Below are 16285 nucleotides of genomic sequence, written 5' to 3'. Positions count from 1 at the left end.
CTTTCCTGAGGGATGGGGAGGGGAGGGTAAAGTGATAAACCAGAGGGCCAGCATCCTGAGCCACCAGGGTCTGTCCACACCGCCTCCGTCCATCTAGCCAAACTGGCCTTGAGAATTCAAAGGAGAAGGTCACAGTTCTCCTTAGAGCTCATGATCTAGCAAGGCCCAGAGGCCAAGCAGAGGGCACCAGACTAGGACACACAGCATCCGGCATCACCAACAACAGGAGCCCAAGTGGCAAAGACTAGTTTTGAATCCCAGAGGAGAGGTACCAGGGAAAACCTAGCTGGGTCTGGGGACATCAGGGCAGGCTAAACCTTCCTGTCCCCCTAGATGAGTCAGGAGGCATCAGGCTGAGGCCTGTAGTGAGCTGGCTCCAGCCAGCAGCAGAAAGAGAAAAAGCAGGAGCTAAGCAGAGAGGTGTAAAGGGGAGGCTGAGAAGCCAGGAGTCAGCTCAGGAGCGTGTTGCTGGAAAGATACTGCATCTGAGTGGCTGGCAGGTTGGGACAGGACCTTGGGGAGGTGGCATCCTTTGGGAGTAAGGCAGAAAGCAGACATTCACTGTTTGTGCATGCACTGTCTGAGCACTACGGAGCCTGAGGGATCCAGATGGTGGGGCCTGGGTGCTACGCTGGCTGCCCAGCGCTGGATGCAAAGTTCAGATCAGATGAGCGAACATGCATTGGCCACTTCATGTGAGCCTCCGGGGTGGATGGGGCTATTCCTGCCTGGAGACGCCTGCAGCGTGGCCCCACCTTTTCCCCCACTCCACAGGACTGGACTTTGAGTGGAAGTCCTGCTCTTGCCACCTCTCCTGGGGCCCAGGCTCAGAGCCCACAGGGTACTAGAGATAAGAGATGCTGGACTTAAGACAGCAACATTTTTTATTAGATCCACTAAGTGCCGGGGAAGGGCCCTGGGCCCTTGAGCAAGTTTCAAGGCTCATCACTCTTAGATCCAGTCCCGTCTTTCCCCACCATGCCTCACTCCCAGTCCAGGCTTGGCTGTTGGCAGGCTCCTGACTTCTGCCTTCCCTCTGGCTCTCCCCAGTCATCATCTCGAATGGAGAATCCTGTCTTCTTCCGGGGACACTGAGGCTCAGGAAAGGGCACGTCCATGAGCAGTCTAGCCTGACTCGCTCTCCCATCGGGTGCCCTGGGGCTGGGTTCAGGGGTGGGGGCGCCAGCCTGCACAACTGCCCGTGGGCTTGCGTGCCTGGTTTCCTCAGTGCTCTCGGCCTGCGCGCGGCAGGCAGTAGGGAGACGTCTGGTGCTCTTTAATTTCAAAGGCATCGTGGCCTTCCCTGTGGAGCAGAGAAAGACAGGTCAGGGATCACGGGTGGCCCTCGACTTCTCCCAGTGGAACAGAACATGCCACCGGCCCTCACCGGAAGCAGCGGACGCAGTAGAGGTCCCCGTCGCAGCCAGCGCAGCGCAAGGTGGCGTCCTCATTGCAGATGCAGCACCAGGGGAGCTCCTCTTCCTTGGCCTCGGGCCTGGCAGCCATGGCCTGGGCCTGCCAGGCCCAGAGAGGAATGGGGGAGGGAAGTAAGATGTGTGGCAGACCGCTGCAGGGGCAGGTGGCCAGGCAGGGTGGGAGGCTGTGGTGGCAGCCAGGGGCTTTTCTCACCTCAGGCTCTGCCCTGCAGGGCTCGGCCCGGGCTCGGACAGCGGGCTCCACAGGGATGTTAAAGCCACTTGCCTCATCCAGGGCAGCTTCTTCGGTGAGCTGTGGACAGGGCGAAGAGGTGCAGCTCCCTGTTCCAGGCCTGGACCCTGATCCTCTTCCCCACGAGTATTTCTGTGTTCTGTGGTCTTAGCTTCTCAACCCATCTCCCTTTATGATACCCCATCTCCAGGGACCAGTAGGCAGGTCTGGGTCATAGGGACAGTGGGGCCCCAGCCAGAACAGGAGCTGCAGTGGCCCTTCAGCACGAGAGTGGAGGCAGGGTGAATGGGGCCAGGAGGGGGTGGGGCAGTGAGACCGGGACAGGACAAGGGATGGTCAGGTGGGTAAGGCAGGGCCCACCTGCTGCAGGACTCTCTGGATGGCCGTCTCCTCATCCTCATCCTCATCACTGTCTGGGAGGTGATAGTCCTGGAGGGTCACTTGAAGAGGGAATGACGGGAGCAGGGCAGGAGGAGTAACAACGGACAGAGTTCACCTGAGTAGCTGTACTTTTGCCCCCAGGAGCTGGTTTGCTTTCTAGTGGCACTTGTTCCAGAGCTAGGCAGCCTCTGTCGCCACTGATCAGGTCCTGCCCTACCTGCCCCACTCTGCAGGGCTGGGGGACAGGAAACAGAAGACTTTGCACCTGAAGGCACTGAGGGTCCCAGGCCCCTGATGGCTGCTGTGTATTCCTTTTCCACTCCTTTGCCCCAGTACCTTCCTTGTGGCTCTAGACAGGGCTCGACAGACCCTTGGGCACAGGAATTCCCAGCACCTGACTCAGCATGGCCAGGAGTGGCCATTTTGTAGAGGTTGGCCTGGGGGTCTGTGTGGGGGCCCTGCCCGATGGACAGAGTGAGCAGCTGCTTCCCAGCCTCTACCTTTGTCGGGGTCCTGGCCCCGCAGCACAGCCAGGCGCTTGGCGAGGACCAGGATCCTCTCCTGCCTCGTGTTCTCTTCCCGCAGCTCAACCGCTGCCTCAGCCAGCAGCCTGCTCTTCTCCTCTTCCAGGGACCAGGTGGCCTGCCCCTTGGAATTAGTACTCTGGCCCCCTGGGCCACCTTGGTTGAGGTCATTCTGGACAGAGGCAGCTGGAAGGAGAGAAGCAGTCAGGGAGGCAGAGACATTCCAAGATCTCTCATCAGAAGCCAGTGAGCCTGTTTCTCAACCTCCTTTAAAAACCATAGATTATCAATGTTTTTCTTCAGCATTAGCTCCTATGGTTTCTATTACCAATAAAATGAATCTTTCCTCCACTTTTCCAATGTAAAATACTAGTAATCTTAGATGTGTTTTTTTTTTCCAACTATATCCATCCCCACTCTTGATATTTTTACATGTTGCCCTTAGGATGGGTATCCCATGGTATGAGCGTCACTGCCCAAAAAGATGAGATATGGGGACACTAAGCCTCAGCCAGTCTTTCTGCCTTACAGGCTGGCCTGAGTATTTCCAGAGAACAGCACAGAGAGGACATGAGAGAAGGTGAGGTTTTCTGTGGCACTAGGCAGGAAGACTTCTACTCGAGTGGGTGTGGCTCTGACATGGTCCCCTTTAGCTCAGCGTTTCAGAGCAAGAGGTTCAAAATCAGACAGCTTTGGGTTCAAGTCCCAGCTCTGCCACTTCATACCTGTGGCCTTGGTCAAGTTCCTTAAGCTCACCAGGCCTCAGTTTCCTCGTTTATAAAATATGGGTAATTATAGTACGTACAAGATTACGGAGGGTAGTCAATGAGATGAGGTCTCTAACGCAGGGCTTCTCAACCTTGGTTCACTGATACTTTGGACAGGACAGGTCTCTGTTGCGGGGGCTGCCCTGTGCGCTCTAGGGTGTTGAGCAGCACCCCTAGCCTCTATGCCAGAGGCACCCCCTAAGCTGTGACAAGCAGAGCGTCTCTGGATATTGCTGTATGGGCCCCAGTGGGAAAATCATCCCTGGTTAAGAACCCTTGCTCCAAAGCACTTGAAGAGCACTGTCCAATAGAATTTTTTATGGTAACAGAAATGTTCCATATCATTGTATTTGTGCTGTCCAAGATTGGAGTTCAACAGCATTTGAAATGTGGCTGGTACCACTGAGGAACTGAGTTTTAAATTTCATTGAATTATAATGAGGGTTTTTTTGTTTTTTTTTAAGTAGGCTCCCCGCCCAGTGTGGAGCCCAATGCAGGGCTCGAACTCACAACCCTGAGATCAAGACCTGAGCTGAGATCAAGAGTCAGACGCTTAACCGACTGAGCCACCCAGGTGCCCCAAATTTCAGTGAATTTTAATCAAATTAAAATAGCCTCTTCCTCATCCTTATCATCATCATCATTGCAGAGAACATTCGCTGAACACTTACTATGAGCCAGGCAGGGCCTTAAGTGCTTATTAGATTATCTCACTATTCGCGATTTCCCCGTGAGGCGGGTTTTAGCATATATACTTTCATTTTATAGATGAGGATAGTGAGACTTAGGTCTTTCTCAGGGTCACAGAGCTAGTTTAAGTGGTAGAATAAGAAATCACTGTCTGATTCTAAAGCCCACACACTTATCCATGAGGCTTACACTGGCTCCTGTTGGAGCAAACCCTAATTTACAATGTTGATTGTTCTCTGATTTATATTTGTGTTCCAGAGGGTGGGCAGCAGAGCCCGTCCTACTTGGGGAAAGAGTGGGGGGCACGTTCCTGGGGGACCCAGATGGAGAAGTTACCTGGGCGTCCTCGTTGCCAGCTCTCATCAATAGCCACCTCTGCCGCCAGCTGTGTCAGGAGATCCTGCGCCTGCTCGGCTTGGGTCCTGCTGTCTGGTGGCTGATGTGCCTGCTCAGAGGGGGCAATTTCAGTGGGGAGCAGGGGAGGGGGGGGAAAGCAACACAGTAAGGTGCAGTGTCTGGGTTGGGGGGGGATGCGGAAGAGTTTCCAAAGCTTAGGGAAAGGGGGCTAATCCAGGGCCCCCATGATCGAGTGGATCTCGCCATTCTTTCCTGCCCCACCCCATCCTGCTGCCTGTCCCTGGATCCCTAGCCTCGCAGCAGGCCTGACGATCAAGAGGTGAGGGTGGGAGGTTTTGCCAATTCCTACAGAGTACATAAGCATACATGTATCTGGGCTTCTGCAAGGTCCTGATCCTAGGACCCCTGTCCCCCCAAGCACTCACAGGCTGGGAAGTCTGAGAAGGTGGAACTCTGCCCTGCAGCGCAGCAAGCCGTGCCTCCATTTCCTGGGTGGAAGGGATGGAACCCCGGGGTTCATCCCTCAGTGCAGCTAGCCTGGCTTCTATCTCCGCCTGTGAGGCCACGGACTCTGAAATTGGTATGGAGAAGCCTTGTAAGATCCCAAGGAATCCTAGTCCCAGGAGGCCTGGGTGGTATCTTTTAGGTCACCCAGTCTGCTCCCACTCACTGGGCTTGTTCTGTTGGCGCAGCCGTGCTAGGCGCTCAGCGATGACTTGGTCCTGTTGGATCCGTCCCGGGCTCTGGGGAGTGCTGGGCTTCTGCTTGGCTTCCAAGGCGGCCACACGCCTGGCAGGGAAGGAGATAAGGCTTTTGAAGAATGCAGGAGGGAGGGGTGAAGGCACCCACTCCCGTTTCCTATTCAAATCACTTCTAGGCATCCAGGGAGGCCTCCAATGGACAATATTCTGTGGTCCTCATTCATGTCACCCTGGAGCCCAATCCAGCTGATCAATTGGAGGGTCTGGCTGAGAGGACAAGGCCTACCGAGAAATGTTTCAGGGTAGAGGGCTGATGAGCTACTGTCTGAGCCCAAGAGGGCAGTCCGGAGGCTGAGAGACGATATACTCTTGACCCTGTGCTCAATTGATCTAGAGGCTGGGAAGAGAGTCCTACCCTATGGCTCCTTTGTCTTTTCCCCATCCCTATTTGTCTCTGTCCGTTCAGCACTTACTTCTTGTAGTTCTGAGGTGGTGACCACTTGGAGGCATTGGCAGGAGAAGATCCTCTATAGAGAAGAAAACTGGTATCAGAATTCCCGCCATCTGCCAGTCAGTACCTCCCACCCCAAACACTTCCTGAGCTGATCTCTAGCCACAGAGCACAAAGCTGTGTGGGCTGGCCAGCTGCTTGGTCCCATGCTTGGCTAAACCCTTGCCCATGTCAACTTCTCACCTGGTCAGGACCTCGTGGCACTGCTTGCAGACTTTCTGTTGGGTATTCCCAGTCCGGGACACCACTGCACTGAAGCTAAGGCAGCCAGAACAGAAGGCCCGGCCACAATTCTTACAGCCATACTACAAGAAAGATGAAATAGGAGGTTCCATCTCTCACCCACCCCTGCAGGCTCCTCCCTGGGACTCTCCAAGCACACAGAGAGGGAAGACACTGAAGTTGTGACCAACTGCTGCGAGGAAGATGAGGAATGCGGCCCCTAAGGCCTGGGGAGAGATGGGGGGGGGTGGAGGGTCTTTTATTCAAATCAAGTAAAGCTTGCTGTAAAATTGCCATGCTTTCTACCCTGTCTTCAATTCCCTGATGCTGGGGTGTAGAAAACAAACAGGCAAAACTTCATGCTGCAAGTCACTGACTCTTCAACAAAGGAGAGTCAGAGAGTGCAAAGCCCCTGCCTTCTCTGCCTTAGCAGAGATGGAGGGTGGCTTGGCTTCAGTATGGGATAACAATAGCCTCTATTTATTAAGCACTCACTGTGTGCCAGGCGCTAAATTCAGTACTTAACATTCATCTTCTGATATAATCCTCAATTTATACACACTACTTTACTTAATCCTGATGACCACCATTATTATTCCTATCTTAGATGGGGTCAGAGAGGTTACACAATTTGCCCAAACCAAGGTCATTCCATGAATAAGACACAGAGTTCAAATTTGAACCCTGACCACCCTGATTCCAAAACCCAGGTTTCTAAGTGTTACACGGATCTGCATCCCTACTGCTATTTATTCATCCAGTCTGGTTCCTATCTCCTGGTCACAGCTGAGCTGTTTACCAGGAGAACTTAGGGGCCTGTGCAGAGGACAAAAGAGACTTTGCTATGGTGCCCCGACAGCAGGAGGAGGGGCAGTAATCTAACTCAAGAAACCTGGGAAGGGCAGACTGCATGACGGTGAAGGTTTCAGAGCAAAGTGAGTAACGGGCATAGTGTGATGGAGAGTGGTCACAGGATAGTAAGCAAGTCTGGGCTGCGGAGGAGCAGAGTGGAGGGAAGGAAACAGCTTCATCTTACACTTGGTGGACAGGAAAGCCTACCTTTCTAGAAAGGACACGAGCGTGCTCTACAGTTTATAGGGCACTTTCACCTTCAGCACCTCTCTGGACCCTCATATCAACCCCGAAAGCGAGGGAGCGTTAGCCCCATTTTACAGAAATGGAAACTGAGGTTCAGTGACTTCATCACAGCTGGAAAGGGGCCATAAGACCAAGTCTACGGACTTCAAGTCCTGCGCTTTTCCTCCACTCCGCATCCTCCCTGGCCCTCTAGCCCGCGGGGAGAAGACTCGCCTCCTTTTTGAAGAGGGTAAACTTGACAGCGCAGCCGTAGCACCTACTCTCCATTCTGGTGGCCGGCGAGACGCCGCAGGTTCCACAAAACTGAGAGATCGCGCCCGCCAGCTCCCCGGACCCTTGGACTTTCACCAAGCCCCACCCCCGTCCGACGCCCCACGCCCCCTCGCGCGGGCCTGTGTCGGCCTCGCGCGGGCTTGTGTCGGCCTCCCGCAGGAAAATCGCGGTCGGCCACGCTTTCCGGAGAGTGGCGGCGACGGGCGCGGGGGCTGCTGGGAGGCGTAGTTCATTCACGACTGCTCCCTTCCTTCAGAGGTAGTCAAGCGTGATCCAGAACACATTTCCCAGGGGGCTAAGCGCCATTTAGTCCGGTTGGGATGCTAGTCCCCGGGAAATCCTACGCACGCTTAGACTCTTGGGAGTTGTAGTACGAATCCAGTCAGGGTTGGAACCATGGCGGTGGCCAAGGACCTCTTACAGATGGACCTGTACGCGCTGCTAGGTATCGAGGAGAAAGCGGCGGACAAAGAGGTGAGAACGGTGGCGAGGAGGGTCGAATCCGACCGGCCTGCCGGCCCTTCTTGTCTTGGAGCCTCGCCAGCGCTGGCACCGGCTTTCCAGGTTCCGCCCGGCTCTAGGCGGGGAGTGAGGGGCACCCCGACGGCCTCAGAAGGTGATTTCCCAGACGTTTCCTGGATGGTCTGAGGGCCTCACGAGGAATTGGGGTGCACAGAAGGGAGACTCCTAGCGGGGGGTACTGTGCTCTCCCTCTGGCCCTTGCCTAGGAGGGGCAGCTGTGTGAGCCTGAGAGGGAACCTTAGTCCCCTCCTTGCGCCTGCGCAGTCTTAGCCTCTGAGTCCGCTTTTGCCTTTTCGGTGCCTTGAGGTACTTCTTACAGTCACCCCCTGAAGGCTGACTTAACTCTGCTTAGAGCCTAGGGCGGAAGAAAGGCCTGTGTCAAGGCTCCTGCACTCCCTTATCCCTTTCTTGGCAGTGAAACCTGTGACTGCCATCTCTGTTTTCCAGCCCAGCCCATTGTTCCCCTCCGAAAACGTGCTAGTGGGTTCAAAGCGGGATCAGAAGAGTAAAGGCAGATGGTCTGAAGTTCCACGGGAAGGTGTTGATAAAGGTGCCGGGGAGTGGGATACTAATTGATGAAGCTGTAATTAGGATTCCTTTTATCTTCCCCCTGGATAATGGTGGAGGTTGTAGCAATGTAGGAAAGGGAGGCAGATAATTCATCAGATGAAAAGTAGTGCCTACGAATGTCCCTGTACTTCGTGAGCTGTGTGCGCTTGTGAGACGAGGAAGCTCTGGGCAGAAAAGCAAGGAGATCAATAGAGTCCTGGAGGAGAGATGCTGTCAGCTTGCACATCACTGTCTCCTGCAGCTGAAATCAGAAGTTGGCCATGGATGTGTACCGAGCACCAAAAGCATCTGCTACACCTGCCTCATAACTCTTAAAATTTAACATTAATGATGCCCAGCACCTATATAGTGCTTACCGTGTGCTGGGCACTATTCTGAGTGCTCGACATTTGTAAATTGTTTAATTTGTACTTCATTAATAGTGAGAAATTACTTTGGACATTTTGCACCAAATCCTGCCAGTGTGTTGGAACCCTGAAATCGAGAACTTCTGAGGAAGGCAATTGGGAGCCACTGATGTGTATATCACTCAGAGGTGGAGGTGGGTAGATGTGCCACCACTAAGAGTTGGGTGAGGCCACTGTCCAGACAAGAGACCAAGGTCTAAGCAGGCCAGTATCCAGTTTTCACTCAGATGAGATAAAGAATATGTGAGAAGTTTCTTTATAAAGGGTAAATGGTGCTGTTCCTGTTCATAGGGGAAGCACAACTGTAATATAAGGGAGAACACAGTAAATTCCTTAAGAGGATATATAAATGGCCAATAAATACTTGGAAAGATGTTCAGTACCACTAATCATTAGGTAAATACAAGTCAAAACCACGATGAGATACCACTTTACACCCATTACGATGGCTATTATTTAAAAAAACAACCAACCAAACACAGAAAGTAACAGGTGTTGACAAAGATGTGAAGAATTGGAACCCTTGTGCATTGTTGGTGGTGCATCTGTGTGGAAAACAGTGTGGTGAGTCGTCAAAAAATTAAACATAGTATTATCATATGATCCAGCAATTTCACATCTGGGTATATACACAAAAGAACTGAAAGAGACTCAAATAGATATTTGTACACCCATGTTCATAGTAGCATTATTCACAATAGCTAAAAGGTGGAAGCAGTCCAACTGGCCACCTTCTTATGTGAGGTTCCTTTTATATGAAGTTCCTTGAGTAGTCAGATTCATGAGATAGAAAGTAGAATGGTGGTTGCCAGGATCTGGATGGTGGAGGTGGAATGAAGAGTTAATGTTCAACTGGTACAGAGTTTCAGTTTTACAAGATGTAAAAAGTTCTGGAGACTAATGGCATGATGGTTATACACTAATATGAATGTACTTAATGCCACAGAACTGTACACTTAAAAATGGTTAAAATGATGGGGCGCCAGGGTGGCTCAGTTGGTTAGGCATATGACTTGATTTCAGCTCAGGTCATGATCTCAGGGTTGTGAGATCAAGCCCCACGTTGGGGCTCTGGGTTGGTCATGGAACTTGCTTAAGGTCTCTCTCCCCCTCTCCCTCCAACCCCCCGCCCCACTCTTGAGTCCTCTCTCACTACAGAAAAAAAGAAAGAAAGAAAGAAAGAAAGAAAGAAAGAAAGAAAGAAAGAAAGAAAGAAAGAAAGTTAAAAAGTGGTTAAAATGGTAAATTTTATGTTATGTATATCTTATTTTTTACTTTTCAAAGTTAAACATTTATATATATATTAGAGAGAGAGCACGAGCTGCAGGGGGAGGGGCAGAGAGAAGGAGAGAAAGAATCCCAAGCAGGCTCCATACTTGCCTGACTTGGGGATCAGTCTCACAACCCTGAGATCATGAACTGAGCCAAAGTCAAGAGTCAGAGGCTTGGGGTGCCTGGGTGGCTCAGATGGTTAGGCGTCTGCCTTGGCTCAGGTCCTGATCCCAGGGTCCTGGATCGAGCCCCGCGTTGGGCTCCCTGCTCGGCTCTCCCTCTACCTCTGCTGTTTCCCCTGCTTGTGCCCTCTTGCTCTTTCTGTCAAATAAATAAATAAAATCTTAAAAAAAAAAGAGTCAGAGGCTCAGCTGACTGAGCCACCCAGGCTCCCCTGTTATGTATATTTTATAATGAAAACAACCAACTAACCAAACCAAACCCAGCACAAAGAAGAATGTTTGACAAAGACCATATGTGGCCTCCTAAAATTTTTGGCCTTTTGCAAAAAAAGTTTGCCTACCCCTACTAGAGTTAGGGGCACAGTGAGTTTCAACTTTCTGTACATGAAACTTCCCCCTCTGCTATCCTCCTAGTGTAACAAACCTAGTAGGCCCAGAAGTGGGCTAAACACCACCCATTGGTGGTAATTTAGAGACTCAGCAATTCCTAGATAGAGATTTTTGTTCCCATTCCAGCCTCAGAGGAGATAGGCAGGGCACGGTATTATCTTCTTATAGAAAAGTCTTGAATTGAGGACCTGGATTTGGTGTGGAAGTGCTCCTGGGGAGAGGATCGTGCCCTGGGAATTCAGTCCCTTGCTAGAACCCAAAGCAGTGAGCCCCTTATTCTTACCTGCTCATGCACACATGGCTATGTCTGTGTATGTGTGCACGTGTGCTCCCCCTATCCACCCAACTCACTCACTCGCTCACTCAGTCTCTGCTGGAGCAGGGCCCCAAGGCCTGCCAAGATGAAGAGTATGTCGTGAATTAGTGCCATTTGCAAACCCTCAGGAGATTCTGAATTAATCTCAGGGTGACTGCAGTGGCCTTCTAGCCTTTTCTCTAATTCTGCTCTTGCCCCCTTGAGCCTCTTCATGCAGCAGCCAGAGTGAGCCTTTAAAAATGTGAATCAGGGGCGCCTGGGTGGCGCAGTCGTTAAGCGTCTGCCTTCAGCTCAGGGCGTGATCTCGGTGTTCTGGGATCGAGCCCCGCATCAGGCTCCTCCGCTGGAAGCCTGCTTCTTCCTCTCCTACTGCCCCTGCTTGTGTTCCCTCTCTCACTGGCTGTCTCTCTCTCTGTCAAATAAATAAATAAAATCTTAAAATATACATATATTTTACATATACATATACATATAAAATATATATATTTTAAGATTTTATTTATTTTATTTATTTATTAGAGAGAGAGCACAAGCAGGGGAGCGGCAGCAGAGGGAGAGGGAGAAGCAGGCTCCCTGCTGAGCAAGGAGCCCGATGTGGGACTTGATCCCAGGGCCCTGGGATCATGACCTGAGCCAAAGGCAGACACTTAACCGACTGAACCACCCAGCCGTCCCAAGATTTTTCTTTTTTTACGTAATCTCTGCACCCAACATGGGGCCTGAACTCACAACCCTGAGATCAAGAAGTGCATGCTCTACCGACTGAGCCAGCCAGGCACCGCCCTCCTTTATAAATTTGAATAATATTTCATTGACTGTATGTACCACATCGCCACATTTTGTTTATCCATTCATCTGTTGACAGACATTTGGATGATTTCTACCTTTTGACTATTGTGAATAATGCTTCTGTGAATACAAGTGTATAGATACCTGTTAAAGCTTTGCTTTCAATTCTTTTGCATCTACAGCCATAAGTGGAATTGCTGGATCATGTGATGACTGTACGTGTCATGTTTTGGGGAAACCCCGTACTGCCGTCCACAGCAGCTACACCATTACACCTTCCCACCAGCAGTGCACAAGGGCTCCAGTTTCTCCTCCACAACACTTGTTATTTTCTCTTTTGGTGGGGGGGTGGGGGGGTAATAACCTTCCTGCTGGGTGTGAAATTGGCCTCCAGTGATTTTTTTCAAACTCACCTAACACATTCTTGCTTCAGGGCCTCTATACCTGCAAATCCTTCTGCTTAGGACATTCTTCTCTGGCAGTTGGATATCTTTATCTCACGTCTGCACCTTATTCATCGCTATTCAAATATAACGCCCTCAGAGAGGCTTTCCCTGACCACCAATGTAAATTAGGTACCCCCACACCCTTACTCTGCTATATATATGTCTAAGTATTACATCTCACTCCTAATGCTGACCACCACAGTGTATTGCGTACCCATCTGCTTGCCATTGGTCTCCCCCTTTAGAATGTAAAAAATCCAGGAAGGAAGAGACTTTCTTTTTATTGCTGTGTCTCTAGCACCTAGGACAGTATCTAGCACTGGATAGGTGCTCGATAAATAGTTGTTGAGTGATTGGATGAATATGCATTATTATTTTCTTAGACAGTAATACTTTGTGACAAAGTGAAATTACTAGACCAAAAGTAAATATATTTAAAAGCTTTAAAAAAATTTTTTTTTGGGGGGGCACCTCGGGTGCCTCAGTCTGTTAAGTGTCTGCCTTCAGCTCAGGTCATGATCCCAGGGTCCTGGGATCGAGCTCCGCGTTGTTGGGCTCCCTGCTCAGCAGGGAGTCTGCTTCTGCCTTTCCCTCTGCCGCTCCCCTTACTTGTGCTTACTCTCTCTCTCTCCTTTGTCAAATAAATAAATAAATAAATAATTGTTAAAAAAATAAAAATAAACCCAATTTTAAAAACCTCTAAAATTTTTTTTTTTAAATTATCTGTATACTCAATATGGGGCTCAGAGTCACAACCCTGAGATCAAGAGTTGCATGCTCTACTGACTGAGCCAGCCAGGTGCCCCTAAAAGCTTTTTCAAAGCTGTGTTTCAGAGAGTTAGTACCGACTTACCCTCTCACCAGGTCGGCAGGATTGCCCATCTCTCTGCTTGCAGGCCCCCGCCCTGCCCTTGAAAGCAGCATGCTGTGTGCCTCATGCCCTGCCCAGAACATTGGACCTTTATTAAATCAAACTTCATAGTCTTCTCCCTGTTTCTTTTTGATTTCCTTTCCTGTTCTCCACGTGTGTTTCAGAGGAGCGTGGAAACATTTATCATGAACATCTGATACCACAGACTTTTATTAAGTGCCTACCATGTGTCAGCCGCAGAGTCTGGTGCTAGGGATACAAATGTGAAGAGAGCGTCCCTGTAGGGTTGCCCCACTTGCCTGTTTCTACCTTCTCCGTCTCTTGTTCGTATGGCCCATCATTTTGGAATGCAGAGATTAAAGTTGATAATTCTAGAAGTTGATGCTTTCCAATTTGATGATGATTTCTTAGAGAGTGTAACTTGGTATAGAAAATAACAGTTTTTCGGGGCGCCTGGGTGGCACAGCGGTTAAGCGTCTGCCTTCGGTTCAGGGCGTGATCCTGGCGTTCCGGGATCGAGCCCCGCATCAGGCTCCTCTGCTGTGAGCCTGCTTCTTCCTCTCCCACTCCCCCTGCTTGTGTTCCCTCTCTCGCTGGCTGTCTCTCTCTGTCGAATAAATAAATAAAATCTTAAAAAAAAAAAAAAAAGAAAATAACAGTTTTTCTAACTAATCTTAACAAGTAAGGCCAGGAATTGTTTGTTACATCTATCGTATGTTGAAAGTAGATAGAAATTATAATACAGAGCACCAAGCAATGTTGGGAATTTACAGTGTGCTTTAATCATCACCTTTGTACTTATTAGCAGTGATAGTTAGGAAAGTGGACTTTGACTCCAAAGTCATTGTAAGTCATTGACTCTATGCCTTACCTACTTGTGACCTTGATCAAATATTTTACCTCTTTGTGCGTTGGCTTCCCTGTCTGCAAAATGGGAATGATGACAGCCCCTCCCTGCCAGCATTGCTGTGAGTCTTGATCCAGGTCAAGCATTTAGCATGGCGCCTGGCCCAGAGTGAATACTCACTACATGTTAGCTCTTGCTGTTAACATCGTCCTTCCACCTTGCTTACACTGTAAGCACTAAAGTCAAATACACGTCTCCCACAGCTCACATCTAAGGGTGCCCTCCACCCCTCAGCCCTTCTCATTCATTCTAGTCCTGACAGACCAGTGCTGACTCAGTGATTCTTGCAGCAGTCTGGGTGGAAAGGAGGTGGGGAATCAGGTAGAACAAAATTGGGGATCAGCAGAGTCCACTGTTCCGTTCAGATCTACAGATGAGTGGAATATATCACCAAGGACAAGGTACCATGCAGGATAGTGGGGTGTAGAGCTGAATAAGACATCAGTCTGCTTTCTGCCAGGTCACACAGTATAGTGAATGATGAATGTTGAGGGAGAATGGAAGAGGTTCCATTAAAGCATTTGAGGAATATGCTGCAGGAATAAAGAAGGTCTGAGTCATACATTGGCAGGATCAGGGAAGATTTCCCTGAGGAGGTGTTTTTGTACAAGACCTTGAGGAGAGAAAAGAATGTATCGCAGCAGGGATCTTCACAGTCGTTGATTCTCTTCATTTGATAGGCAGGAGGATCCAGGTCCAGAGAGGTTGTGGAACTTGCTCGAGATCACCCAGACAGTAAGTGTCAGACCCAGACTGGAGCCCCAGTTTAATATTCTTCCCACTCCTGTGCAGCTGACACATGTCTTTGTTGTCTATTACAGCCTTACCTTTCATTTGAAGCCCTTTGAAGGGTATATAACTCACTGTATCTTGGCAAGTAGTACTTGATGAAGCCAGGTACTTAAATGCATTTTGATGAACTCTTTCAAGACAAATTTTAAGTGTGTTTACAAGGAAAACTACCAAGGACACTTAATATTGACACTTTCAGGAAGAGATACTGAATTATAGCATGTAAGTTACTTTAAGGAGAAGGCTATTTTTTCTTGTATGCTAGGTAATGCTTTATTTAAACTCCATATTTCTGTTATAATCTAGAAGGGGATACACCAACAATCTTTATTCCAGAATTAAGAGGAGTAAGTCTTTGAGGACAGAGGACAGAGAAGGGCTTCAAGGAACAGCATGAGCATGTAGGTATAGAAGTAAAGTGCCTGGCTTGACAAGGAATGGGGCATTGCCCAGGGCGTGTTGAAGATATGGCAGGAGATCAGTCTGAAAAATGTGGCGTCTTTGGACCTCTAGGTGCTACAGTGGTTGGACTTGATTCTATGGGCATCTGGCAGCCATTTCTGGATTTGCGGTGTCCCTAACTCAGTCTATTGTCTCCAACAGGAGCCTTTCCTAAATCTCTTACTTCCAGAGCAGGCTTTGAGGCCTCGAGGTTGGGCACCAAGCCTGGTTTCTCTTGATGGCAGTCATTTTGTTCACTAAGGGCCTGACTAGCACTGGTCGGTCCGGGAGGTAGGTCTCTAGTCCTCCCAGCATCTCTCTGATGGTTAAGTCACTCCTGGGTTTTGTTGTCTGGCTGGAGCTCTGGATTTTTGAAGTTACTTGGCTGTCTGTTAAGTCAAAAGGAATGATTCATATGTGTTTGTAAGCTGCAAGTTATTCATTAGCATTCAAGATAATCCCTCACATTTATATGACACCAGAGTGCTTTCACATAAATTATCTCATTTGATGTGATCTTCAAGACAGGCCTCTGAGATAGGCAAGGAGTATTAGGTCCAATTTATAGATGAGAAGACTAAGACTCAGAAGTTTAATTGATTTGCCCAGCATAAGGTGGCTAGTAAATGCAGAGTGCTTGCCCAAACCCAAATTTTCGACTTCTCTTTGAGAGCTTTTTTCATGAGCCACACTTCAGGAGCTATTAGGGCAACAAGAGATGGGTCTGTGAGCCCTGGAGAACCTCATGACTCTGTCTGTGACACAGAGATTTGACTCTGAGTAAAGCTGCCCAGCCCACGTGAACCTGCAGGTATGAAGCTGATCTGGACAGCTTGAGGGAGCACATTAAAATGTGTGTTCAGACTACTACAGTGCAGTTCTCATTTCAGCATTCAAAATATTCTGCATCCAGGGGCACCTGGGTAGCTCAGTTGTTAGGCGTCTGCCTTCGCCTCAGGGCGTGATCCCAGGGTCCTGGGTTCGAGCCCTGCATCGGGCTCCCTGCTCCGCTGGGAGCCTGCTTCTTCCTCTCCGACTCCCCCTGCTCGTGTTCCCTCTCTCTGGCTGTGTCTCTCTCTGTCAAATAAATAAATAAAATATTAAAAAAGAAAAAAAAAAAGTCTGCATCCAGGGGATGCCTGGCTGGTTCAGTTGGTAGAACTTGTGACTCTTGGTCTCAGGGTCAAG

At 49.6% G+C, this 16285-nt stretch overlaps 2 protein-coding genes across 3 annotated transcripts in view; one reads left to right on the top strand and one right to left on the bottom strand.

The window, feature by feature from the left end:
- Nucleotides 1-866: 866 nt before the first annotated feature.
- On the bottom strand, nt 867-7391 carry ZFYVE19 (zinc finger FYVE-type containing 19). The gene is made up of 11 exons (XM_026479812.4): nt 7133-7391; nt 5783-5904; nt 5562-5615; nt 5058-5176; nt 4813-4958; nt 4367-4475; nt 2550-2759; nt 2029-2108; nt 1630-1728; nt 1388-1515; nt 867-1303 (listed from the first exon to the last, which is right to left on the bottom strand). Exons 1-11 carry the CDS (start codon nt 7184-7186, stop codon nt 1225-1227), a joined length of 1200 nt encoding a protein of 399 aa, XP_026335597.3. The 5' UTR covers nt 7187-7391; the 3' UTR covers nt 867-1224.
- A 148-nt stretch (nt 7392-7539) lies between these two features.
- Nucleotides 7540-16285, top strand: part of DNAJC17 (DnaJ heat shock protein family (Hsp40) member C17) — a 36669-nt gene continuing 27923 nt past the window's right edge. Inside the window, exon 1 of one of the 2 annotated variants that reach the window (XR_008957108.1) lies at nt 7540-7666. Coding sequence is in view for 1 of the 2 variants with exons in the window: in XM_026479997.4 (XP_026335782.3) it covers nt 7589-7666 (78 nt within the window). In the remaining variant the exon portion in view is untranslated. The remainder of the gene's footprint in view (nt 7667-16285) is intronic. The other variant, XM_026479997.4, reaches the window with a different exon arrangement.

The sequence above is a fragment of the Ursus arctos genome, unplaced genomic scaffold, assembly GCF_023065955.2.
Source record: "Ursus arctos isolate Adak ecotype North America unplaced genomic scaffold, UrsArc2.0 scaffold_36, whole genome shotgun sequence".
In the NCBI taxonomy this organism is placed as follows: Eukaryota; Metazoa; Chordata; class Mammalia; order Carnivora; family Ursidae; genus Ursus; species Ursus arctos.
Note: the sequence above shows the minus strand (reverse complement) of the source record. Positions and strands in the feature narration are given on the sequence as shown.